At 40.6% G+C, this 24,839-nt stretch overlaps 1 protein-coding gene across 4 annotated transcripts in view; it reads right to left on the bottom strand.

Moving 5' to 3' along the window:
* Nucleotides 1-1,725: 1,725 nt before the first annotated feature.
* Nucleotides 1,726-24,839, bottom strand: part of cbl (Cbl proto-oncogene) — a 33,869-nt gene continuing 10,755 nt past the window's right edge. For 3 of the 4 annotated variants that reach the window (XM_085429391.1, XM_085429390.1, XM_085429389.1), the window contains 14 exons: nucleotides 15,947-16,093; nucleotides 14,063-14,219; nucleotides 11,662-11,783; nucleotides 9,859-9,996; nucleotides 9,070-9,157; nucleotides 8,439-8,570; nucleotides 8,037-8,255; nucleotides 7,136-7,267; nucleotides 6,133-6,549; nucleotides 5,638-5,726; nucleotides 5,235-5,432; nucleotides 5,060-5,148; nucleotides 4,465-4,704; nucleotides 1,726-3,175 (listed from right to left, as the gene is read on the bottom strand). In XM_085429391.1, coding sequence (XP_085285517.1) covers nucleotides 2,886-3,175; nucleotides 4,465-4,704; nucleotides 5,060-5,148; nucleotides 5,235-5,432; nucleotides 5,638-5,726; nucleotides 6,133-6,549; nucleotides 7,136-7,267; nucleotides 8,037-8,255; nucleotides 8,439-8,570; nucleotides 9,070-9,157; nucleotides 9,859-9,996; nucleotides 11,662-11,783; nucleotides 14,063-14,219; nucleotides 15,947-16,093 — 2,458 coding nt within the window. In that variant the 3' untranslated portion in view covers nucleotides 1,726-2,885. The other variant, XM_085429392.1, reaches the window with a different exon arrangement.

A 24,839-nucleotide genomic window follows, 5' to 3' on the forward strand; every position in this document is an offset into this window, starting at 1 on the left:
ACAAAAAAAAAAAAAAAAAAAAAAAAAAAAAAGCTTTTTACTGTTGAGAAGCAATGCAGCCGTGTGGAACAACAGCTCCCTCTTCTGGCAGATAACTGAAATACCCCTGGTTAGCATCAAGCTCAGAGTCTGAGGCCTGATGAGGCTGAAGAAGCATAGAGGACAGATTAACACAAGCAATACCGCATCATTTTGCCTTCGGAGACCAACAGGTACACATCTATACCAACAAACGCTCTTCCAAAAAACATCTAAAAAACAAAAACATATGGCACTGCTCACTGAATTATTCACATAAGTAAACAAATCCTTTGGAACAAAATACATGTACAGGAATGCAAAATGAAATATAACAGCCATTTTCTTCCTCTTTTCATATCTAACTCTATACAATTTGCTTTTATTTAGAGTGACAGTATCAAAGCACAAACTGGTATAATGTGCAAAAACAAAAACAATGGTAAATAATACAAGACAATGACATGCCATTCTTAATATATAAACACACACTGGTACAGTATTGATGATATGAGGGGAGCTTCCTGTCCATTAAACATCATTCAAGAAGTTTCTCAAGGCAACTAGGAAGAGTAAAAAAGACCCCAAAATGAAATAAAAGAGGGCGAGACAGCACAAAGCTTCCAGTCAACATGCAGAGACACCCAGAATAAGACAGGGCTGACTTACACGATGCACACACTCCCAGGGTGGGTGAAACCCCCCCCCCAAAAAAAACATTCTTCATATGCTGGGAGAGGTTCAGTCAGTGTACCTAGAAGCTGCTTGGATGAATTCCTCATAATGCATTTGTAATTAGTACCTGGAAATGAAGCTGCTGTCTTTATAGACCTGCAAACACTGGAAATAATCTTAAAAAAAACAAAACACTAATGTGCAACTTATGACAAACCAAAATGAGTAATTAAAAAAACTTGTGTGACTTCATTACGCGGAAACTTTTGGCTACATGTCACCTGGATGAACAGACAGCTGGACAGGTGAGCTGCTGTCTATGCCAATATGAGTCTCTTCTGGGGTTTTTTTTTTTTTTGACAGACAGGGTGAACACCACTTGTTCAGACATACATTATTATTCCTGAGTTAGCTCTTACAGTCAGCCCAAACACTGATTTTCTGTAGACTTGGAGGGGTGCGCCAACAAACCCATGAGCCTACGATTAAAAAGCCTCGACAGTCGCTCCCTTTCAGCAGGACGAACTCCTACAGAGGAAGGAAACCGATGTGAAAGAGAAGCTTGAATCTGTTGCAAAACGTCTGGTTTCCATTCCCAGAACATTTTGCTTGTGATATTTCTGTTCCTCTACAGATTCCACTTACAGAGTATATTTTATATTTATATATATGTTAAGAAAAACAGAAAAGAAAAACACTGAAGATTTGCGACCTGATAGAGCTGTGTGCTCACAAGTCGCTTGTACTTTCAAGTATGCTACATTACAGACTAGAGAAACACATGATACTGTCACTTTAAAGACGGTTAAACACAATATTCACAATTGTACATTGAAGTCTTAATTGTTTAGCACTAACAACAGTAGCAGCAGTGAAGCACTTCTGAATTAATTATAATAACAATATTTATGATCATATTACAATAATATATTATCAAAGTAAAATCAATGACTTTTTTTTGTTGTTGTTTTTGTAACACCGGACTGAGCTGGAGATATAAATCTGAACCAGTCAGCCTAAGAAGTTAGTCAAAAATAATAATGATGATGATAAAAAAAAAAAAAAAAAAAAAAAAGCGTTCAGCCTGTCTGGTACTGCAGGGGCGTCAACATTAGTACGTCCTCTAATCTCACTGCCAGGCTCTACAGCTACACTGGGCCCTGACACACAAGTTCGAGCAGTAGTACGTTTACAGAGCACGAGTCTTGAGTACACCGAGTGTAATTCCACATTCATGATGTACAGGAACAGGGGTTCGTGTTAAGAGCAGGCCATGAGGTGTAGGTCTCACTGACACACACACACACACACACACACACACACACACACACACACACACGACCTGAAACCATCTTCATGCTACTTTGAAAAAAAACAAAAAACAACAACATGACAAAACAAGCAGTTTCTAAAACAAAAAAAGTACCAAAGCAACAGTTAATCGAAGGCCATAACAGACTGAATTCCAAATGAAGAAGCTCTGCGGCATGTTTTTTTTTTTTTTTCTTTTTCTTTCCCCCCCCAAACTGCTGCTGACCAACAAACCTGGGTGAGGAAGACACCCCGACTCGTCCTCACCCAGTTACAGAAATCCCCCAACCGACTCTTTAACCTGGTCCCATCTGCGCTTTTTTCGCCTGTACCAACCGTGACCCTCAAAGCTGCGATCATTTTCACATACTATATATGCACGTACTGTATATATTACACACATTTAATATATATTTACTCATATATTAAATTTTCATATAGACATACATTTTAGTTTTCTTTGTGAGGTGTTGGTTACATTTTCAGCAAGAGGCTTCAAAATGAAAGGATAAGAATCCATCTCTCCGACATTCCTACAGAAGCCTTGCAATTATACGGCGTTCCATTATTTGTCGTTGCTCCGCACGGGATGAGTCCTGCGGAGATGTTGTTGAAAACTAAGAGGCCGGCTGCAGCAGTTCAAAGAAGGCCAGACACTGTGAAAGCGTGTGGAGTGCAGGGCGAGAGTCCCGAGACACTGCGAGCTTGCTGGAGTAACAGCCAGTTAAAAATCCACAGGGGCGTAGGGTGTCAGCCAGCACTGGAGCTAGTGCTGCAGGCAGTGGCTTTGGGTTTCGGGCTGGTCTATGCCAGCCTAAACCAAACCAGGCTGGGCCAAGCTAGGCAAAAGAGAGCAAACAGGAGAGAGGCGGGAGGATGTGCTATGTGAGAATGTGCGCGGTAGAGGGAATGGAGACAAATTCGCGCAGGATGTTCTTGGCCATCTCGATATTGTTCTGTGCAATCATCAGTGCTTTCTGGATGTCGTGCTGAGTGTATCCCTGACTCATTAGGTGCTCGATCTCGCTACTGATTTGTGGGTTGGCTTCTCCTCCTGTTGCCCCGCCGCCGAGCGGAGTGGGGGGGACTGGGCTGGCCCGGCGCTCGGAATTGATTCGTCTGGGAAGGGGCTTTGGAGGTCTCTCTGGTGCCTCCATTGGATCTGGGAAGGCTGAGGAAATGGGAAGAGTGAAATCAAAGGGTCTGGCTTTGGTGGAATGACAACCAACATAAACTAGTTTTAAACATAACAGCCAGTGTGGGTCAAAGACAGAAAATAAAACTACTGGAAATAATGTGAAAATAATGTGGAACAAAGGATCTTGATCACTGAGGTAAGCTATGAACTTTTTATCTTAACACACATTTGATGTCCTTTCCAGTGTAGTGGCTTTCAATAAACCAGTCATAAGCTCGAATCTCAGAGTTAATCAGACTGTGTGAGCACTCATTGATCCTTAGACATGAGGACTGAAGATGGGAACAATCAGACACTGCAATCATCCTCCAGCAGTAAATGTCAAGTCACAACAGAGGCCAGGACATAATGAACACAGTCTCATCAGCAACCACCTGAACACTTAAACTCAGAGGTGGTGCTTCTAACATGGAGTCTCTCCTAAGTCATCTAAAACACTGCTCCCTTTATCTACTCTCTGCTTTAACTTCTTTCTTCACACCGTGTTGTGTCTGCTGAGGCAAGTACTGCTGTGTTAGCTCCTCGCAGTCTTTGGAGGAAGACGTCTGTGTGGTCACTACGGGTTTCTGATGACACAGCAGGTCATCCCACATCAGGTTGTTTCCACCATTCTGAGGACATCGCTTTGGATTTAAAAAAAAAAAAAAAACTATTTTAAGGTCACTAATGTAACGAAACAGCTCTCTGTAATTACTGGTCTTTACTTTTCTTTGAATCTGCACGCACCCACAAATGCAGATGATGTGCAGTAAAAGAAATCAATCCATGACAATCAAAGTCCAGAGCTGAGTCTAATATTAACTCCAGAGAGCTTCTGGAAAATCTGCATTATGTTTGGCCCCAGACCAGGAAGCAAAATGCTTTAGCTGACTTTTCAGGCTGTGATCTGGTCAAAGAACTTTTGGACGTCGAGTTATTGATTCATCAGCAGTTTTTGCTGATTTTGAGCCAGAAAGGACGTGAAGGCTGTAGTTATAAAATTGCTATATACAAGTGATTTTAAGAGACAGGCAGTTTCCCTGCAGCTGCTGTCCCAGACGTAAAAAACTTTTAAAACATTTAAAATGTCAAAGCACTTAGTAGAAGTCCATTTTTAAGCAGGATAAGCTGAATAACAGATGAAATGCAAGTAGAAATACAACATTAAAATCAGCTGTGGCAAGCATGGGTATGTTTATTGATAAAGAACCGAAATCATAGTAAAGAGAAAAAAAACAAAACAAAAAAAACACTTTTTTAAATCAATAAACTGTTAAACTTACGCGCTGTCGCTCCAGCATCCGCATCTAGAGAAAGACGATTGAAAGCTGCTGCAGCGCATAATGAGGAGGATGAAGAAGATGAAGACAAAGACCCCCCCATTTCTGAAAGGGTCCGTCGGGCGGGAGGCAAAGGCAGTCGGGGTTTTGGGAAGTCGTAGCCGTTCTCCTCCTCTTCCCCGTCGTCAGCCTCATGGTCTCTGGGACCGTTACTCACTGGTTGAGGGGGCAAATCTGAATAGTCTGAAAGGAAATCAGAATATGACATCAAACAGAGAGATTAAAAGTTTAATACATGCTTGAGACCTTAACCAAATGAAATTAAACAGGTTAACATTGTCTAAAACAGTTTCAGATAACTCACAAGTGCAGTCAGAAGTATAAGTCACATTTATGTCAATACAGAGGTGTTTATTCCCAGGATGTGCAGTGGTCGTTTTAGCAAATAAATAAAACTTCAGAAAATCCAGATGAGGCTTGTCTGATTAAAACGTAAGATTTTTGCATATTCAAAGTATTACGTGAAAGAGAATTGCCCTGAACACTGCACACGGCCCCGCCCCACAAAGCCCAGCTGAGATTAGTGGGTCACAAATACCTGAATCTCTCGCTTGTTGTGACCTGGGCTGGGCGTTGAACATGGCTTCATACATTTGGAGTGAATGAGGTACATCGTCCAGAATCAGCCTGCAAGGCCAAAAGCAAAAATAAATCAATAGTGACAGTTTATTTTTCTTATGTGCTGCGAGAGAGTAATAGAAAGGCCTGAGTACCGTGTGTTCAGTGCAGAGGCCTGGGTCTGTGTCGGGACTGCTGACACGGGCTGTGGGGGTCTTGGGATTGGTGGGGTCTCCCCCATGAGTGGAGTCGGGATGGGGGGCAGAACAGGCCGAGAAGAGGGGATCATGTACTCATCATCACTGTCATGTCCTTCATCTCCTCCTGCTGGCCTGGCTGTAGCTGGGGACGCTCTGCAGTCAGATCCAAGAATATTATTTATTAAGCACCATTTATATTATGTAAAATGATCCTTAAAAAAGGTACTGAGTATAAATCAACTTCAAACAAGGTAATTTGTACAGCTTTGTGGATTGCAAGTAAGCAAAGAGCATGTCAGTGATTCAGGAAAGACAAGATCCACTCCACTGAGATGCTTTCAGCAGCACTGAAACGTACCTGTTTGCCAGTGCATAAATGGCATTGGCTGAGACAGAAGGTTTGACTCTGGGGTTGTCGTAATCTTGACCAACTCCCGTGGAAAAATTCTGAAAAGGAAACAAAAGATGGCATCTTAGAAACACTAAAGACAAATATTTTTGTAGTTAAAACTAAGAATCATAAATAAATTAAACACATTAAAGGCAGCTCTTAGGATTTAGACCTGCACAGACATGCCAGTAGTAAAGTAGAAGACTATGTATCAGAATACAGTGGAACCAAAGACTTTAAACTCTCAAAAAGACTAGGCCTGCTTGTCCAAAAAGTAAAAAGCCAACCTTAATGTCATTGTCACTGTTTTTGTGACAGATAACAATTTACTGGAATCCATATAAACAGTATTCTCAATAATTTCAGTTTTGTTTGGAAAGTTAGTAATAACTTTAGTGATATGTGTGCCAGCAAATGAATCAAAGGGCAGTTGAATGTGCTGTGTTTTGTGGTTGCTCTGACCAGCTGGTGGTCCAGACTGAGGGAGCTGTTGTTCTGGGAGTCTGAGCGAGCGTCCATGGCGGAGGGCAGTGCCAAGGGGAGGGAGTGCCTGTTGGAGAGTTCCCTGACACCTGCTCGGAGGTCCCCGCCCAGACAGGGGAACTGGGTGGACGAAGAGGATACCGAAGAGGATGACGAAGAGGAGGTGGGAGCCTTGGGAACCGGCCTGGAGGTCCAGTCAGACAGGGGTCGGTTTGGGGGTGTAGGAGGGAGTTTATCGCGAGGGGGCTCCCCGGGTGTGCTGGGCAAGGGCCGCCTCTGAAGCCGTCCATCAGGGGCTGCCCCGGCTGTGTGGGGACGGTCTGGAGGAGGGGGAGGGGGGAGATCACGCAGTGCTGGGGGAAGGGGAAGAGGCTTGTCTTTGTGATGAGATGGTGCCTGGAGGGAAAAACCAAGGAGGAGGGATCTCGATTAGACTACATGCGATATTAATGTGAAACCAAAGAAAGCTCTGTGCTGTTATCTTCAGTGCTGGAAGTAATCCATTTAGCAAGAAAGACACTGTTTATGCATTAGTCATCATTTCCAACAATACACGCAACTTAGATGAACAACACCAAGCAAAGATGCTGTTTATCATGTGCAGAATAATCAAGCTTTTCATCTGCAGTTTCATTTTATCTACATTTAAAAGATAATAAAAATGTGGAAATATGGCAGTTTCCCAGAGAAGGAAATTTGAACATAAAATGCCCTGATGATTGTGACCGCCATTTTTAAATTCCTTACCTGTATGAAGGAGCATTACGCGTAGGTTCTTCCGAGCGCATAGCTAGTCTATTTTTCAATCTTAGGCTTTTCCCCCTCCCCCTTCTTACCTGCTCTGACTCTGAACCCACCACAAATGTTGAGTAGATTAGGATTAGGCACCCACTAAGGCATGACACACTCTACTGTACATAGACTGGACATCAATATTAGACTTGTAAGTTTTTACAATCCCTTCTTGTGTACATTTAGTTACCTTACTGCTGACTCCAGGGCTGGAGGCACCAGGGGGGTTGGGAGGTCTGTGCGGTAATAGGTCTAGTCTGGGAGGCACTGGGGGAAGAGAGGACTGAGGAGTCCCAGACATAGGTGATGGGGGACGCTCCACCTGGATGACGCACAAAAGAGCCAAACACAGATTTCATCTGATCAGCATTATTCAAACACAATCAGACGGAGTCCAAATGCCACTTCTCATTTTGCAAATATCACAAATCTCCTCTCATATCTCTGCAATAACATCAGGCCAACTGAAAACTCTCATAACCTTATAAGGTTACTTTACAGCACTGTTCAATATTAGAGCTTTATTTTTTCTGCAGTTCCTCAAACGTATCTTGTTTCAACACAGATGAAACAAAGAAGTATGCACAAGAAATGAGTAAATATAGAGTAAATGGTCAAAGAGGTCAGGCCAGCAATCAAAGCCAAAGAAATTCCCGGGACCACATCAAAGTGTGTATGATCTCAGGTATTCGCCTGCTCTATAAACAGATTAATGCACACAGAGTTTCTCAGAGGTACATAAAAGATGTAAGACAGGAGAATTCCCCACATATCAAATACAAAGAGGCACAAAAAGCTGCTACCTTGGTGCCATGAAAGATGGAGATGAAAGACTTTAGATAGGAGATGTGAGCTTGAAGCTCACAAGAAGTGAAAAGGCCAGGGCAGGGAGCGTTTCATCTGCACAGGGTCTCTCAGAAAAGCAGGAGATAAGAGGACAGCAGGAACCTGTGAGGTGCACTCTGGGTGTTAAGTGCCTCAACGTTTTATGAATAGAAAAAGACCAGAATAGCTCACCCAGTGCCACGACTGGAAACTTTGAGTGAAGTAACTTTTTTTTTAGTCAAGTCCGACTCCTGTCACCGTCTTACCTTTGTGCAGGCAAGTTTGCTCATTATTAGATGAGGGTCTTCAAGTCTGTCATCATCATCGTCGTCGTAGCTGGGTGAGGGTGCACCCTCAGCCCCAAATGTGCTCTTGGAAGACCCTCCGCTGTTGTCCTTTGGGTCAAAAGGATCCACAACTATCGGCTCCGTACCCTTAATCTCACAGCGACAAAAGGGACATCCTGTTCCCTGACCTTCTGACTCCTGCAACACAGGCCAAAAGGCAGATGGTTAGAGCATGCAGAGATGAGAAAAGGGTTTTTTCTTTTTGTGTCTGACATGTCTGAATAAAAGAGCACTTCAACAGACAGTTCACTTCTCAACAGGTTTGAGTTATGACACATGAACAACCCACACAAACCCCCTTGCATACACCCACTCTTGTACCTGCCAGGCAGTGAGACAGGAAGTGCACATGAGATGACCACAGGGCTCAATCTTCACATCCTTGTCGTTCTCGGCACAGATCTTACAAAGCTGGAAAGTGGAGCCCATCTCACAGTACAGCTCGTATTGTTCCTGCGGGGAGAAAAAAAAAACATGACAAGACGGTAACATCACACAGGAACAACAGCACCTGAGATCCTTTTGAAAGAAAAAAAAAAAAAAAGGAGAAGAGAAAAAAAAAAAGCCTGGAAGGATCTAGAGCAATAGGTAGTTGTGGGGGTGTAGTTTGAGTTTCAGTCCAGTGGCTGCAAAATGAGTCTGTTCATTGTACTTACAAAATTCTGAGAACATGTATGAGTCTGAAAAGATCTTCTACAGTATTTAAAACAAAGTTATGAATAAAGATGTTGATAATACTCAAAATTCTTTAGGACTCCCACTGGATCCACTGCTGTAAGAGTGTGATCAGTACTGGATCCCATCTAACCAATCTTATTAACAGATGTATAAATTGTTTAAATCCTTTGTTTAGTCATCCAAACGTAACAAACCATTTTAACACTGCAATAAAATAAAAAGCTCACGAAAAAACACAGGGTTTTCAAGGGTCTTAGAAGAAGGCTGCTCTGACCTGGGTGACTTTGATATGGTCTTGAGGCGAAGGCTCGCACAGTCCTGTCAGGTCAGGATTTTGAGTCCGGCCATCAGGGAATAAATAGCTGCAGATGTAGAGACACAACAAATTAGTAAATCTATATAAAGTATCCCTGGGTATTTTGGCAGGTATGTTAATTTAGAAGTAATGATCATTATTAGTTACTGCAATTATGTGGCATGTATACCTAACAGGCTGCAGTAATGAAAACATCTGTTCAGTCCATTCATTCGCTACGAGTTTGTGCATGTACAATACGTGAGTGTTTTCTAAATGAGTCAGACTCTGTAATTACCATTTGATAAATGTTTCGAAGATAGAGGCGGTTTATAAGCTTTGAAAAGTTTTCAAGATTTCCCACTTGAAATCACCATTTGATTACACGGTGGAACAGACCAACTATAGCTGTTATTAAACAAAGGAATCAGCGCTGGCTTAAAAAGATGAGTTTTACGCCAGTCAGCTAAATCAACAACTCTATTGTGGTTAGAACACTGGAATGATGGGAACATGTAAAATGATATGTCTGAATTGGCTTAGAGCAAATCTCACACACAAAACTGTGCAAGCTTTGTAGGAAGAAAGGACAGAACAGGAGAACGAGAGAAAAAGAGGCGCTCTGCAAGTAAAAATTACATCGAATCAAGGGAATCAAGACTGAACCAGTGACAAAGACAAAAAAACAGAAGCTCAGAGCTCTGGATGGAAAGCTGCAAGAAAATGACATGATTTTAAGTGAGGCTCACAAAATGCCAGTTGACTTACAATCCTTCCCTGAAACCATCAATGAGAGCCTGGAAGAGGGGTTTATTATGGGGAATGGTCTGGAGTATATTTCCATCTGCAGTCACGTAGCCAATAGCCCACTGGCCCAGTCTTGTGCAGCTCAGTCGGAAGATGTAACTGAGAAGAGAGGAAAATTTTAAATAAGAAGAGCTTGAATGGTGTTAAATGGTCAGATTTAACTCTGAAAAAAGTAATAAAATACAATGAGATGAAATGTAGTAAAAGGGCAGCAGTGTCTGCAAAATGTGCACAAGAAATACCTTCCAAGTAAGCACAATCCAAATGAAAATATGCAGGCTGCATAATAAACATGCATAACAGAATGTGGCAAAATCAGCTACTTTTTTCTAATTTGCATTTTCATTACAATACTGAACACATATGTACATAAATATATACTAGATCATGGGATACACATCACAGACACACACATTACATTCCGTGTATATAACACATTATAGAAACATTAAAGCAGCTGCGTTTACACCATTGCCGTAGTTACCATTCGACGTTGCTAAAGAAGACAACTGGGACAGAACTGATTGTAGGAATGACAGAGACACAAAACCCATCACTGCTTATCAAAATAAAAGATCAATAACTAACATCAACTGCAACTGGACTAATACTGGTTCATAAGAATGACACTGTTGTGGAACTGGAGGTGAATGCACAGCATGTTATATCAGATAAAAATAGCCGTTTGTGCCGTGGGATGGACAGTAGAAAGGCAAGAACAAAACTGAAGAGATAAGAGATGGACCACTCCCCCCAATATGCACTTCTCTAGTTAACTGCACAAGCTGACCAATTTGTATACAGAAATGAAAGAAAAGAGGAAGGAATAAATAGGCTTAAAAATTGGCAAGACTAAGTGTTGGTCACAGCCTCGATGTTTAGCACAGAACTGTTGTAGCCATAGTACCAACATTATTCTCTTAATGGGGCACAGTAATTTAGAGCGTCAAAAACGCTGCACTCACATCAACCAGTAACTACTGCTCCAATGTCAACGTGGCCCTACACGGGCCAGGCCTGAAAAGTGACATCAGCTTTCAGCATACAATCAGGCCATTGATGCAAGGTACCAGTGCCATGCTGCCCTGGGTTCCTCACACACAAACTAAGACACATGAACACACAAACTTTTGCATTAATTGTGAGTGAATCTGGCATTAAGGTTAAAACTGTGCCCTCTCTGTCCTCTACCAGGGACAAAAATAGGACCTGGGTGCAACTATCCAGTTGCCAGAGTGATGATTTGATGTGTGAGACGTGTGTCTAATAATGTACAGAATCATGTTGCTCAGTGCTAAAATATATGTTGATAGAAAACTAAACTGTAAAAATACATGCAATGAAAGGTCACCGTAATGGTAGAAACATTTTGGGTATGAACTGCATTTACAAATGGGCAGTTATGCTTTATGTATTCACTGCACTGCACAGTGCAGTGAATATGTGTTCTGTGTAGGGCTGCATGAATAGCAAAACAAGGCTTTTTGTTTTGGCCCCGTGTTGCATATTCTGCTTTTGCACCCAGCATTTTTCACCAAATTGTGCAATATGTCCAAGTAATCTATAGATTACAACAGACTGTAAAGTTACCAAGCAACTACAAGGTGGTACTGGTAAAAAGAAATGGTGATGCTCGATTAAGTTCCTATACAATTATCTATCTATGTCTGATATAGCTAATGCTTTATGAACCATGTTAGACATTCAGTGTTGATGAATATTTCACGAAGTCTGGTGTGGATGTCTGGTATCATGATATCTCACCTGCCAGGCTTGTGAATGAACTTTTGAAGCCGAGCTTTGACCTCATCGTAGGTGAGGAAGGCCATGTACCCCGGGTGAGTAACTGCCAAGCTGTTCCAGTTCCGCAGCAGGGATGACCAAGGCTACACACACATACACACACACAGAGAAAGTGAGTCATCTGATGTGTGAATGTACATGGCAGTAACAGAATGAGCACAGCAAGAGTGAAATATATTGCATCACTGGTGATATTCAAGGTTTAAACAACTGTTCGGCAAACCTCATTGTGATGTACAATGACCGGGATCAATCTGCGCAAAAAGGTATTTTAAGCAAAGCAACTCATTTGGCACCACCTGGATCACAGAATGAAGACTCCTAGACTTTAGTAGACTGCTTTCCATAATGTACATTCAAAAAAAAGAGAGAGAGAAAAAAGCCTGGTTTATAGGAGCTCATGTTTCTTTCTTTAAAGGCGACTTGACCCACATCCAGAAATGCTCACAATAACTAGTAAAAATTTAACATGAAGAAGAACAGGGAGGAAAAAAAAAAAATCATGCTACTCCACAGCACACTCACTGAATGCATGCTGTGGTGAGTAGGTGGTTCTGCAATTGCTATCGTTAGTCTGTCTGATGTGTGAAAGGAAGCAGAATTAACACATATGACACTTAACGTGAGCTGCAAAATTGAGGAGATGCAAACATGTTAATGAGACCCATCCAGTCCTCTTTCAGCATCACAATAGTTGCCCAAATGAAAACCTAACACTGCCAGTTGCCTAGTCCAGCTCCAGCTCCACCCTCAATCTAACCTTAATCACAGAGAGGGGGAGCTGGACGTGGTCCAGCGCCGCCCATTTGGCTCTGCAGTAAGCAGCACTTAACACAGGAAGTGACAAGTCAAAACTGTCTCCTCTGGACTCTTTTCTGGAATATATTTTATCACATGTCTGTTGTAGGCTTTAGTATTTTTTTCCCCCTAACAGACTGCACTAAATAAGTGCAATAAAGTCTGATGAGTAAGGTTATATCCAGCAACTGTACAATTACTTTTCAGGTACATCTTAACGACATTTGAAGGGCAACTCATCCTAAACCACTCCGTTTTCACCTAACTGCACTAAGAATGCATGTTTTCTTATGTGCCTATTTATAATCAAATCATAATTCAGCCTAAAGATATTGCATGAAGAGAGATGAGATATCTGAGAGGGCTTTTAAAGCAATATAAAAAAATAAATAAATAAAAATAACAGTCTGCTGCATATCAAGGACAGAACTTAAAATGGCCACAGGCTCACTTCCTCTTCTGCGTTTGAGGACATTTAGAGGAGGACGTTTTTGTAAGAGGGAGTGCCATAGGAAATGTCTGTAATCTGTTTAGGCTTCATTAAGCCTGTCAGTAACATACACATAAGTAGGGGTGATGTCACTGAGGAATAAACATTAGCTGTTGCATACAAGAAATTGTGGTTCACTCGAGAGATCAGTGGTTCTCATTCGATACAGTTTTAATTGCAATACTGATGCAAAGAACTTGTACTACAAAATACAGATAAGCCCTGAAGAAGGTAGATAAATGCAGCCTTTGTGCTCCCCTTCCCAATATCCTTTGCTCTTTTTTTTTTTTTTTTTTTTTTTTTAAATCTGTCCTCATTCTATACTTAGAGAAATTTGCAGCACTTGCACACCAGAAGTATATGACAAAATGGCACAGAAACAAATGCGCTGCTTCATGATTGTGAAATATAAATTGTGGGTTGTATTTAGCCCTTTACCTCTGACACAGGATGCAAGTAGACAACCAGTAATATGAGCTATAAAACACACAGTTAATTTAGGGGATAGCAAAATAAAAGTTTAATTTCTTAACCTCTCAAAGATTTCATGTCAAAGAAATTCTACTTCTACTATTCTACTTTCAACCTTGCTACTTATTACTTTTCTGGAAGTAATAAAATACCTCAGGGAAGCACATTTAATGACTCTTTGAGAAAGATCGCAGTGTCGCTCTCTAGCACAAACGGACTTATCTAGGCCACATGATGCAACAACAGATGCCTATTAAAGAGTGAAAAATAATTCCCGAACATATCCTTGTGTACTGGCTGGGCAGAGAAGGAGGAAACTTTCATTGTCAGTGCTGTCTGATGGTGTATATACGTCAACAGACATCCTGCTAATAAGTTGATAGAGTTAGCTGGGAAAAAAGATGCGGCTGATTAGTTTAAGTTCATTATGTTCTGCTTAAATGAAATCCGTTTCCTAGACCAAGGCTAACAAACCCCTAGGAATTACTCTCCATCTTGGTCTTCTCTGTCTCTCTCTTCCTTTGCACATTTCTGCTTTCATTAGCTCAGGAGACCACTATAAAACAAAGAGAAAGATGCAGTGTGCATCTGTGTGATATCTACCTGAAATAGCCTGGTGAATATGTCAAACTCAAAGACGGAGATGTAGTCATTGCAGGTTAGATCTATGGTGGACTTTAGGGCCATAGCCTCCAGCCCAGAGCTGATGGGATGAAACTCATGGAGAGACTGACGGAATACCTTCCAAGGCACAATGGTTCTGTAACACACAAAAACACACATTGGATGATGACATCCCCTCAAAAAAAGTGTAATAAAGCATCAAGAATTCAAAGCTCATAAATAATGATTCTTAAATGTAGGCTACCAGCATGCTGTCTTGCACAATGAAGGTAAAGGTGCAATAAGAGTTTTGGTTTTAACTTGTGAAATGCTACATGCATTTCACAAGAGCATTTTACAGGTTATGGTTGGTATGTCTGTATCTAACACGCAACACATACCTCGAAATGCAGCCATGAATAGCCTGTGTGTAAAACCTACAGTGATTAACATCTGATAAAGAGGAAATGCTATTATATTCAAGTCATCTTTGTACTGGACATAAATATAAACCTGATGTGAACTGAATTTCAGTCCTTTGACCAACATTTTCAATATACTCAACTTTGCAATATTTATGAATCCCTTTTCTTTTAGGGAATAATTACGCATACACACTAACGATTGTTCCCTAGGATGATTACATCCCCTTGGTATCTGACTTGTCTGTGTATATAGTGACTGATTAACCAAAATGTGCGCACAGAACATTAGTTGTGTCCATAGTTGCATGTGAATAAACCACAAAAAGACATTAGTGTTCTTTAGTCACTGGACCAACATTTGTCCCAGGGAAGATATTCATTGTCTGATTTCTGTGAAAGAAGGCAAAACCTTCTCCTCTCAGATGTTCCACAGAGTCATGTGAGAGGGGAAAGAAAAAAAAAAAAAGACCCTTTTCCTCAGCAATCCTGTGAAAAGCGGAAAATACCCCATGATTGAACAACTTGTAGAACCACCTTTAGCACCAATAATTGGAAGTACCGTATTTCCCGGACTACAAAGCGCACCTGAATATTAGCCGCATAAGCTAAAATCAGGGGAAAATCCTGTTTTGTACATACATTAGCTGCACCTGACTAAAAGCCGCAGGGTTCAAAGCTTGTGCAAAAAGTAGCGGCTTATAGCCCGACAATTACGGTAATCTTATTTTTTCTCTCACATTGCTGCAGAGGAATTGGCCTGCTCTTCTTTCCGTCGCCTCAGCACACTGAGGTTTGTGGGTATTTATGAATTCACAGCTCTCTTAAGGTCCCACCACAGCATTTCAATCAACCTGATGTCTTGAATTTGACTGGGCCATTACAACACCTTGATTTGCTGCTGTGCTTGTTGTGATCATTACCCTGCTGCGCAACCTCACATATGATTCTAGAATACTTTGATACACAAATGAGTTTGTGGTGAGCTCGGTAACTACAAGGCATCTGGGTCCTGTAGCTGCAAAATAAGCCCAAATTATCGTCCCTCCATCACCGTGCTTGACAGCCGGACTATTGAGTCTGAGATAGAGCTCTGTAGTCGTTTGAGTTTGTTTTCTCCTGAATTTGCTGGGATGTCCACTGATGTACTGATGAGATTGTGGCATTTTGTTAACACAAATCTGAACCATCCAGACCAGCAAATAGCTGAAACCTTTGCTTTTGTAGAGCTGATCAAAGTTGCTGATAATCAATAAATCTAGTTCATTTGAATGGCTGCTATTTATCCTCTCAACTCCTGTGGAAAGGAGCACTTAGTTTTTCACAGAACTACAGATTCTCTTTTCACATCACCATATATCTTCTTACTGATTTGCACTATTGAAGTTCCTTTTTACAATTTAAAAGTGACTCTTTAAGTTTCCAGGAACCACTATGATAATACACACACAAATGTGCTTACTTATCCCCGAAGGCGCGTCTCCAAAACTCTGCAGCATCTGCCTTAGTGATGCGGAAGTTGTCACCCTGAAACAGACCATTGGGGAAGATGGCCTTCAGCTCAGCCAGCATGTGGCTGAAGATCAAAGACAGCTTGGTAAGATTCCTCCTGTGGAAGTCAGGAAAAGAGGGAAGACTGTCAGATTTAACATGTTAAACAGTGAATTGCTGTTAGATGTTCACCAGACCGTGCAAAGGCCACAAGAGAGAAATGCTGAGTAACATTAGTAACTTATTAGCATCACAGCTGGATTTTATTCAGATTATACCGTGTGTATTATTTACCAAGGTTGGAATTTCCAGAAAACAAAATCTGTTTTTGAAATTCAAAAGTAAAAAAAAAAAACCCCACCAAATACACAACCTCAGTGTTAACTATAGTTTTAACGTGTCACACACAGTAGTTTACGGCAAATAAGCAGAAGTCAACTTAGTGTCACAAGCTATACACAGTGAGAAAACAATGTTTTCAGCTAACATGAGTGTATTCAAGTACAGTTTTACTTGTGGATAAAATACTGGCGAAAACACTGAAACAGAAATAGTAAATATTCAAATGCACATCAAACATGCAGTTTCCTGAGTCCACCAAAAATAATAACCTATTTAGCATTCTTGCTTGCTCAGCCATCTGTGTCAATGCAAAAAAGAAATGCAGTGATGTGCTGTGGATGACTGTCAAGTGTTCAAAAACAACCCAAAGCATATTACACAAACACACCCAAACATACAGTGTCACATGGAATGTGACTTTCTGTTCTTTTTTTCCTCCAAATGGAGTTGAGGTGGCAATAGGATTCAGTGACTTACAAACTGTTAATTGGCTGATAAATAAGCCTACCCTTCCCCCCATGTCACTGCAAAATGTATATAACAAATACATCAGAATATACAATGGAAATGATGAGTCTGGTAAAACATGAAACCCTTATCGTTTCCCTTTGTGTATGACTTCTGACTACTTTTCATCCTATTTCATCTGTTTGTCAGCCTGTTATTCAATCTATGTTAGTGAAAAGGGGGGATACCATCATGGAACACAAAGAAATTTGAGATTTGAATGCGAAGTGCAGGCTACCATAGAGATAACAGATTCTTGCTCCTCAAATCTGCCGAAACATGGATGGTAGTTAAAAGAACGGGCTTCCAGGTTTAAATAACAAATAAATAGCAAATCAGCTAAGGACATTCTTACTGAGAATGTCCTTAGCTGGTTCTATGATCTAGAAATAGCTTCAGGTTCTTGCATACATTTCACAAGTACATGCATGCATGCATCTTTAGAGTGAATACGATGCAAAGGTTAGGACATCGTAGTACATAGTAGTACATAGGTGTGACTTCAGTTGGTCAACAACAAAGGAGGAAATAACTGAAGAGCATGAAGCCAAACAAGAAAATGACATAAAGATGAGAAAATACTTGACTGGGAAATAAGAGAATGAATTTGAACATTATCACCATGCCCGTGCACCACATCACAGCATTATAAGCGTTAAGCTGAGAAAGCGGTGATTTACGAGGCGGCACAGAAGGAGATTGTGCTTGGCTGTCGGGCAGGGTGAATTGACATGCACGAGAGAGACAGCAATGAAAGCGCGGCTACGCTGCAGCTGCCCCACACTACAGCACACGCCCTATGAGTGGAAAAGCGGGGAGTGGAAAGAGTGAATGAGGAAGCAGGACAGTGACCAGAGATGGATGAATAAGATTAGTGTATATTGACATCCTGCCAAAATAGAGTAGTACTTGTTAAGAAGACCATTTACCACGGAGGGGTATACAAGAATCTGGGGGGAATGATGCAAGGCTTGCACAAGTGTTTTACACTTACACCCTCGCGATAGTAAATGATGACAGTAATCACTCTTGTAGTCCTGATGTCTAATCTTTTTAAATGCTCTGCCCACTTAAAATCTACAGCAAAGACTTGAAGCTAGATGCAATGACTGCTGTTGTCTTTGAAGTCCAGGCTAGCCTCTTCAGTGATGAAATGTGACAAATGAGACCAACTACTCCCAGCATTTCCCTTAGGAGCTCATGTAGCTCTATTTAAGAGCATCTTCCCTTTCCAGCATCATCTCAGGAATGACAGATGTTTGTGACACTATATTTCTGTGTGCTTTCTTCAACAGCTATCATCTCAGCAGGAGGTCGCCCTCAGTTACTTCTGCTTCCTGGCTGTACTGGCCTGCTGAGCCTTAAAGCTGCTGCCTTATCCTTTCTTCTGTCAAGCTCTCTCTACTCTGTACTTAGATCTAAGTTACAACAGCCCCCTCCTGCTTTTCTTTTACCTACAACATAATCACATAAAGAGTCTTCACCTCTCTCAAGTTTGTGTGGAATTGCTCTCTCCTGACTCACAGCTTTCATTTCATTTTCATGAGGGTTACTTTGCCATCTTATTCATCTACTCATCCACTCCCTTCATCTCTGAACCTAAAACATTCATGGAGACTACTTAAGTGTTTGAGCTTATAAAACCATCTCTTCAAACCCACCATTTAATTTAAATTCTAATTCACCAAATGTAATAATACATTTGAATATAACCACTTGGGGTAGACACATTTATATAGGCACAATGAGCATTGAAATTTGGATCTTAACAGATTCAAAGTTTGAGGTGAATTTCATGTGCACTGAAGGGGAATAAACTGAAAAGTTTTTGTGGCCAACTTGTGAGACTGAGAAAAAGTAACAAATCCTACCAGGTTCAGCTAATCCTTAGATCACAGTGGGATAAGTTCAGACAGAAGGTAAAGCAAAAACATGCACTATGCATCAAGTCTTTGGGGGGAAAAAAGTGTCTTTTTTGGTTCAGTCTTACTTTCCAGTGTATGAATGTGTGTGTGAATGGGTGGATGACTGAATGTGTAAAGCGCTTTGGGGTCCTTAGGGACTAGTAAAGCGCTATACAAATGCAGGCCATTTACCATTTAACTCTTGTGAGAAATCTGGATGTCGAAGCTGACTGCTAAAGATGCTTTTGGCTTTAAAAATCAAGAAACTACCGTAATAAAACAGATCAACATGCAGAAGAAGCTGCTGAGGCAAGTTAATTAAGTTGCCTAAACTACAAAAGCACCAGAAGCTTCATACAGGAAGTGGAACTATGTAATTAGCTCAGTCAAAAATGGGACTGCGCTCTTACTTGCTGAGTTTGCGATGATGTTTGGTGCTGCTAGGCTTTAGATCGAGATCGATTTCAGTTAAAGCAACCTGCATTAGCAATTTGCTATCCATCAATCTTGTGTTTTGTAAGTAAAAGGTACAGTGTGTAGTGATTCGATTAGTGTGACTCACAACTAGAGAAGGAGTCTGAAAGTTAACATTGGTCCTACTAGCATCACAGTTTCACAGCTGTCTATGGCACAATATTAGCATTGAAAATAAAACATTGTATATTTTTGTCTGTAATGTTGAGGAAGCACTAAAATTAGCTGAGTGAATATTAATATTCAAAGCTAATTTAAACTATAAACTGATTTAGTATCTCTCAGCCCATCTCACCCTAAAACAGCATCTCTGTACTGTGTGTACACTTGGCAGTAGCCAATACTTCAATAGCCAGCTTTACAACAGTCACTACTATTTGAAGTGCTGTGCCAGCAGCGACGATGAAGAGTAAGTGTGCTACAATCATACAAAATAGCATGCTGATATAGACTGTCATATACTTCTATAGTGCTCTGTTTTTCCTGTAGTTACACTGTCATTCTTAACCACAGTCAAAGGCCAAACCTTTTTTTGAACACTAGGTTTTTGTCCTCCATCCCCCTCATACTATAGAGTGACCTCTGACCTTGCAGCTGGCTGCTCCCTTCCTGTTTCCTGCTGGTTGTGATAAAGTAGCACAGCTAGCCGGCCAGTAATGCATTACGCTACGTTAATTCACCTCAGCACAGCCAGCATGGGTCATCCTCACAGAATGAGAGCTTTTCTGGACTCGCGATAGCCACAAGTAGCTTTGGTATTATCACGCAGCTGTGTTATCGCTTGTGCTCGAGGCCAAAAGGGAAACGCAGATCAAACACAAGCCGTGCTCGGCAAAGCTACCAGAAAGTCATTTACAACATCATATAAAATAATTAAAACTAGAGCAGAGCTAAGTATGTTGAGGACAAATCCAGAGACCCGAAAAAACATAGGCCTATGTTCGCCTCCTTCACTCCCAGTGGATTACAATTTTATGTAATCCAGAGATTTTGGGGAAATCACAAGAGCAGTAAATTTCTCAATAGATTTGAAAAGCATTTTTGAGGAAATACACCAATGTGTCACATTTGCATCGCATCATAAGACTATCATGGTGTTTTTTTGTTTCTGAGTCTGTGGTTGGCTTTTTCAGTTTGAAAAATTCCTAAGAGAAACAGACAACACAGCCTCAGTACACCGAGCAGTTACAAGCTCATTTACTACAACATGAGAAGCCACTGCTGTTTCAGCAGAATGCAAAGCGCTGTACACAGGACACAGCCTGCAACTGTGTTAATACCACTGATTAAGATTTGGCATATTAGGTATCTACATCATGAAGATAAGTTCCCAAATACAAGTATTTCAGAACAAAGTAAATTAATTTCCAGAATTAAATGTCAGAATGTCAGGAGATCACACACACACACACAGACACACAAAATCCATTAGACCAGTCAAAGCTCTCTCCAAACTGAAACACTCTTACAGTCCTACCATCCTGTACTTTTCAGGCACTGACAGATCACATTTTTATTGACTCATGATGGTCCAGGGAAATGGGGAGAGCACTCTCCATCAGGGTTAATAGTAACTCCAGCACTGAACTTATAAATAAACAATGTGGTAAACTGTGAAAAAAATATACAAAGATATTAAAAATGAATGTAGCTGTTGTACTGGAGTGTACACAATGTGTATGAAATTCTGCTTTCCGGTTTGCCTCAGTCATCACTTTTAAACCTCCAGAAACTGGCCTCATTCCAGAGCAATATCAGGAAACGGCCATGACAGCAAACAAGCAACAACCACGAGACAGTGTGCTTTAGCAATGATCCAAGCACACTTATCTGTTCCTGAGCAGTCCTTAATAAATAAAAACATTGGGAAAATCTTTTCAAACGTCTTTCACCACATTTCAATGTATTTCATATTTCTTATAAACACTTTATCACAGCAGTAAATCAGACATGCTTAAATCCAGATTAGAAATAAATTATATAATAAACAGCTCCGTTTCAGCCAAATCCTCTCACATATCTGAGTGCATATCTGAGCTCATTTATCTCTGTGTGCATAAACAGCAACTGCTTGTTGTACCCTGCGAGGCAGAGAAGATAGTGGGTTGCATCATGCTAATCACCATAATCTAAGTGAGGACTACATGAGTCGACTGCTCACTGATATCGCTGCGACATAAATAACCGTGATGCTCTGCTATTTGTGTGCCTGCATATATCCGTGCATAGAGCCCCAAGCTACGAGTGTAGGAAAATGTAATTGAAGCCGAAACACCCGCAGCCTCTGAAGTGTGAACCGTGTTTTCCATTCCCATCACCAGTAGCCGTTAGGCTAACCACTAAAAGCTTTCCTTAAATTACTCCAACTACATCAGCACCAACTAATCAACAAGTATTCCCCCTGTAGCATCACACAGAGAGGCTGTTTTTCATGTCATATCAGTCTGTACACGGAATTGAGCTGAGAAGGAAGCACATTTGGTGTGATTCATATAAGACTGAATGCAGCACAGAACAGCAGCGGTGGGGAAACTGAACAATGGCTTTCTCTAAAATGACACGTAACGCTAGAGTAAATCGTCTTAAGGCTGTACAAAAATTTGGTTTAGGCATGAGTATGCAAAAGGAGGACTGAGCCCTATTCCCGTCACCCTGAGCTACATTGGGAGATTTCAGGGTGACTGTTCAATACAGTTCAGGATTAAAAGGTTTTGACTCTTATTTCCTTTCTTGTGAGGTGTAAAAACTAACAAAGACTTCAGTGAGAGTGTGTTTCATTTTCGTGGGAAACGTAATGCCGGAACTACTTTCTCTGTTAACAACTTCAAAATGATTAAAAACCTCAGCAGTACAGGGCTATCAGTTGAGATTAGCAAGTTTCTAACTGAGCTATTATTTCATATGAAATTGTCCATTTGAAAGAAACTCAATATTTTCAACAGCTATGATAAAAATGAGCTGGTCTAGTTAAAGCACAAAACTAAGGCATGTACTGATTAAGGAGGAATGAATGATATCCATGCAAATTTCTCCTCTATTCACTTTTATCTGACATAACAAAATACACTGCAGAATTTCCTCAACTCAATTCTATAATAGAAACAAACCTTTCCTACAGTATAGTAGCTAAAGTGATAAGACGGGTTTTTAGATAAGCAAATTCAAAAGCTGTGTCCACAGAGACACCTTTGTTTCACGTGGATGTCAGGTACATTTACAAAAATATAGGAAGCCATGCTATAGGAAAGCTTTTTCTCAGACACAGTCATTTTTCTTTGTCCACGAAGGCTTGAGTACATGAATTTTTGACAATACAGCAACACTGTGAACAGCTGGAAAATAACAGTTCATGCTAGGATATTTTATTCATTCAGGTCTTATAGCATTAGCAAGATGTGAGTGGTGCAGCAAAGAAAAATTAACTTTGAGATGGATGATTAGGACCAAAACAAATGCAGAGCTAGCGAGAGGCTCTGTCTACATTTGTGTTTTGACCAGAGATAAATGGACCCAAATCATTGTTTTAATGAATGGCTGTACAGTAGCCCAGCTGCAGGGAACATTGAATGAGTAGAAGCTGGAGGAAGTTGACTGAGCATTGTAATGCCTGGAATGCATTTTTCTATTGTGCAAAGGACTGGAGCAATGTGCTGTCACTAAGGGAAGTTGGAAGTAAGCACAGAAGGAGAAAGAGCAATGGGGTGAAAGGCTAAAGGGTGTGTGTGGAATAAAATGTTAACTCCTGAGTGTGGGGCTGCAGCTGAATGCTGTTTTATTATTAAATTATTACTTAATTACTTATTTAGTCTTTAAAAGGCACTGTTTTTATTTAACATTCCCAAGATAAAAACCATTTACCTTACAATGATTTAAAAAAAAAAAAAAAAAAGGAGTATACTAAGAGACAAGCAGAAAATTGTGACTAATAAGTGGTTCAGAGCATAAATTAATGAAATTAAATTTTATTTATACAGTCCCAAATCACAACAACAGTTGCTTCAAGGCACTTTATATTGTAAGGTAAAGATACAGAGAAAAACAAAAAAAACTCCAACAATCATATGACCAAGCATGAGCAAGCAATTTGGGAATGGTGGGAAGGAAAAACTCCCTTTTAACAGGAAGAAACCTCTGGCAGAGCAAGGCTCAGGGAGGGGAGGAAGATGGGACGAAGACACTGTGGAAGAGAATCAAAAATTAATCATAACTAATGATTAAATACAAAGTGCCAGTACAGGTGTTTGACAGATTTATTATTTCCTTGAACTTAGTATGTGTGCAAATGTTGTTAATGTGTACAAAATGGGAACAGGGAAGCAACCTAATCTGTTATACCTCACATGATGTGCAACGCCAAGCACGCAATTCACCTTTTTGTGCTAATCAACCATTTCTTTTTCTTTGCTTCCTTGTGGTTAAACAGGAAGCAAAGGTTTTTTGTTTTTTTTATTAATGTCTGCTTTACATGAAGCTGTGTGAAACCTGAGTGATACTGTCATCAGTTTACCACAAAATGAATTCTTAAAGAAATCCTAAAAATAGCTCTGCAAATGTGATCCTTTTGCTGCTTAAGGTGGTTTAAGTCAGTTAGGGACATTTCGTTTCATCTTCAGATATGAAAAAGAAAAGGGGTGGGGGTGCTCACAGGGGATACTCAGAGTGCTAACAGGGTTTTGTCATAATGTCTCACTAACAGAAGAGTGGTAGAATACAGCTAAGATAAATTAGATCATATTACATAAACACCAGCACTGCAATTATTATATTTCTGCAGTGCAGACTATTCCGCAATACATGACTGTGCAGTCTATAAGCTCACCACTTCCTGTAACCAGCTGGACCTATCAACGGTGGTCAGGATGCGATGGCAGCTTAGCCCAGGAAGATGATCAAACAGACTCTCTCAGAGAGGTCAAAGCTGTATCCGGTTAGACCCATGGGAGGGCAGGCAGAGGGGATTATCTGAGGACACATTGATCAACCCTTCTACTGTATGACTATTCTTAGAGAATGTGCCATGAGTAATGTTTAAACACAGTCTTCCTATCCTGTTTGCACATAAATGAATAAACTGGCTTGAAAAAAAAAAGAGAGAAAAGCTGTATTAATCAAGAAGAGATTTGGAAAGTCAATTACTTTCAACGTAGACCAATTAACAGCCAACAAGAGACCACAGTTACAAAACACTGGGCTGTTAAGTGCAGAAGTAGTGACTGGTCATTTTTTATAGCACAATATGGTCTGACTTTGTAGCTCTACTTCCTGCTTAGAAAAGGAAGAGCTTTAAGGGCTAATCCTACTCTTCTAGCCATCTTGAGAACAGGCAATAATGTACATTTGGTCTTGGGTTGAAATTTAAAACTAATCTAAACTGTATATTAAAAATAAACTAACAGTCTGGCTCTTTGTGAACTCCTACAGCGGAAAATGTCTCGATTGTGCTGCGTAAAGCCAGAAGAGGAAGTAAGTGAAGCAAACAAGGGGGAAGTGCTGACTGTGTCATGTCGATTCTGACCGAATATGGGTTGTCACTGTTAATTAAGTTTTGCTTAGAGTCGACTCACTTTCATCTTACCCTCTTCGACTTTCAACAACGAACCCCCTCTTTTTCCTCTCCTCTGTGACTATGTTTGCACC

This window comes from Rhamphochromis longiceps, linkage group LG14 (genome assembly GCF_057381845.1).
Source record: "Rhamphochromis longiceps isolate RC_006_pf linkage group LG14, R_longiceps_female_GT1.1, whole genome shotgun sequence".
Classification (NCBI taxonomy): domain Eukaryota; kingdom Metazoa; phylum Chordata; class Actinopteri; order Cichliformes; family Cichlidae; genus Rhamphochromis; species Rhamphochromis longiceps.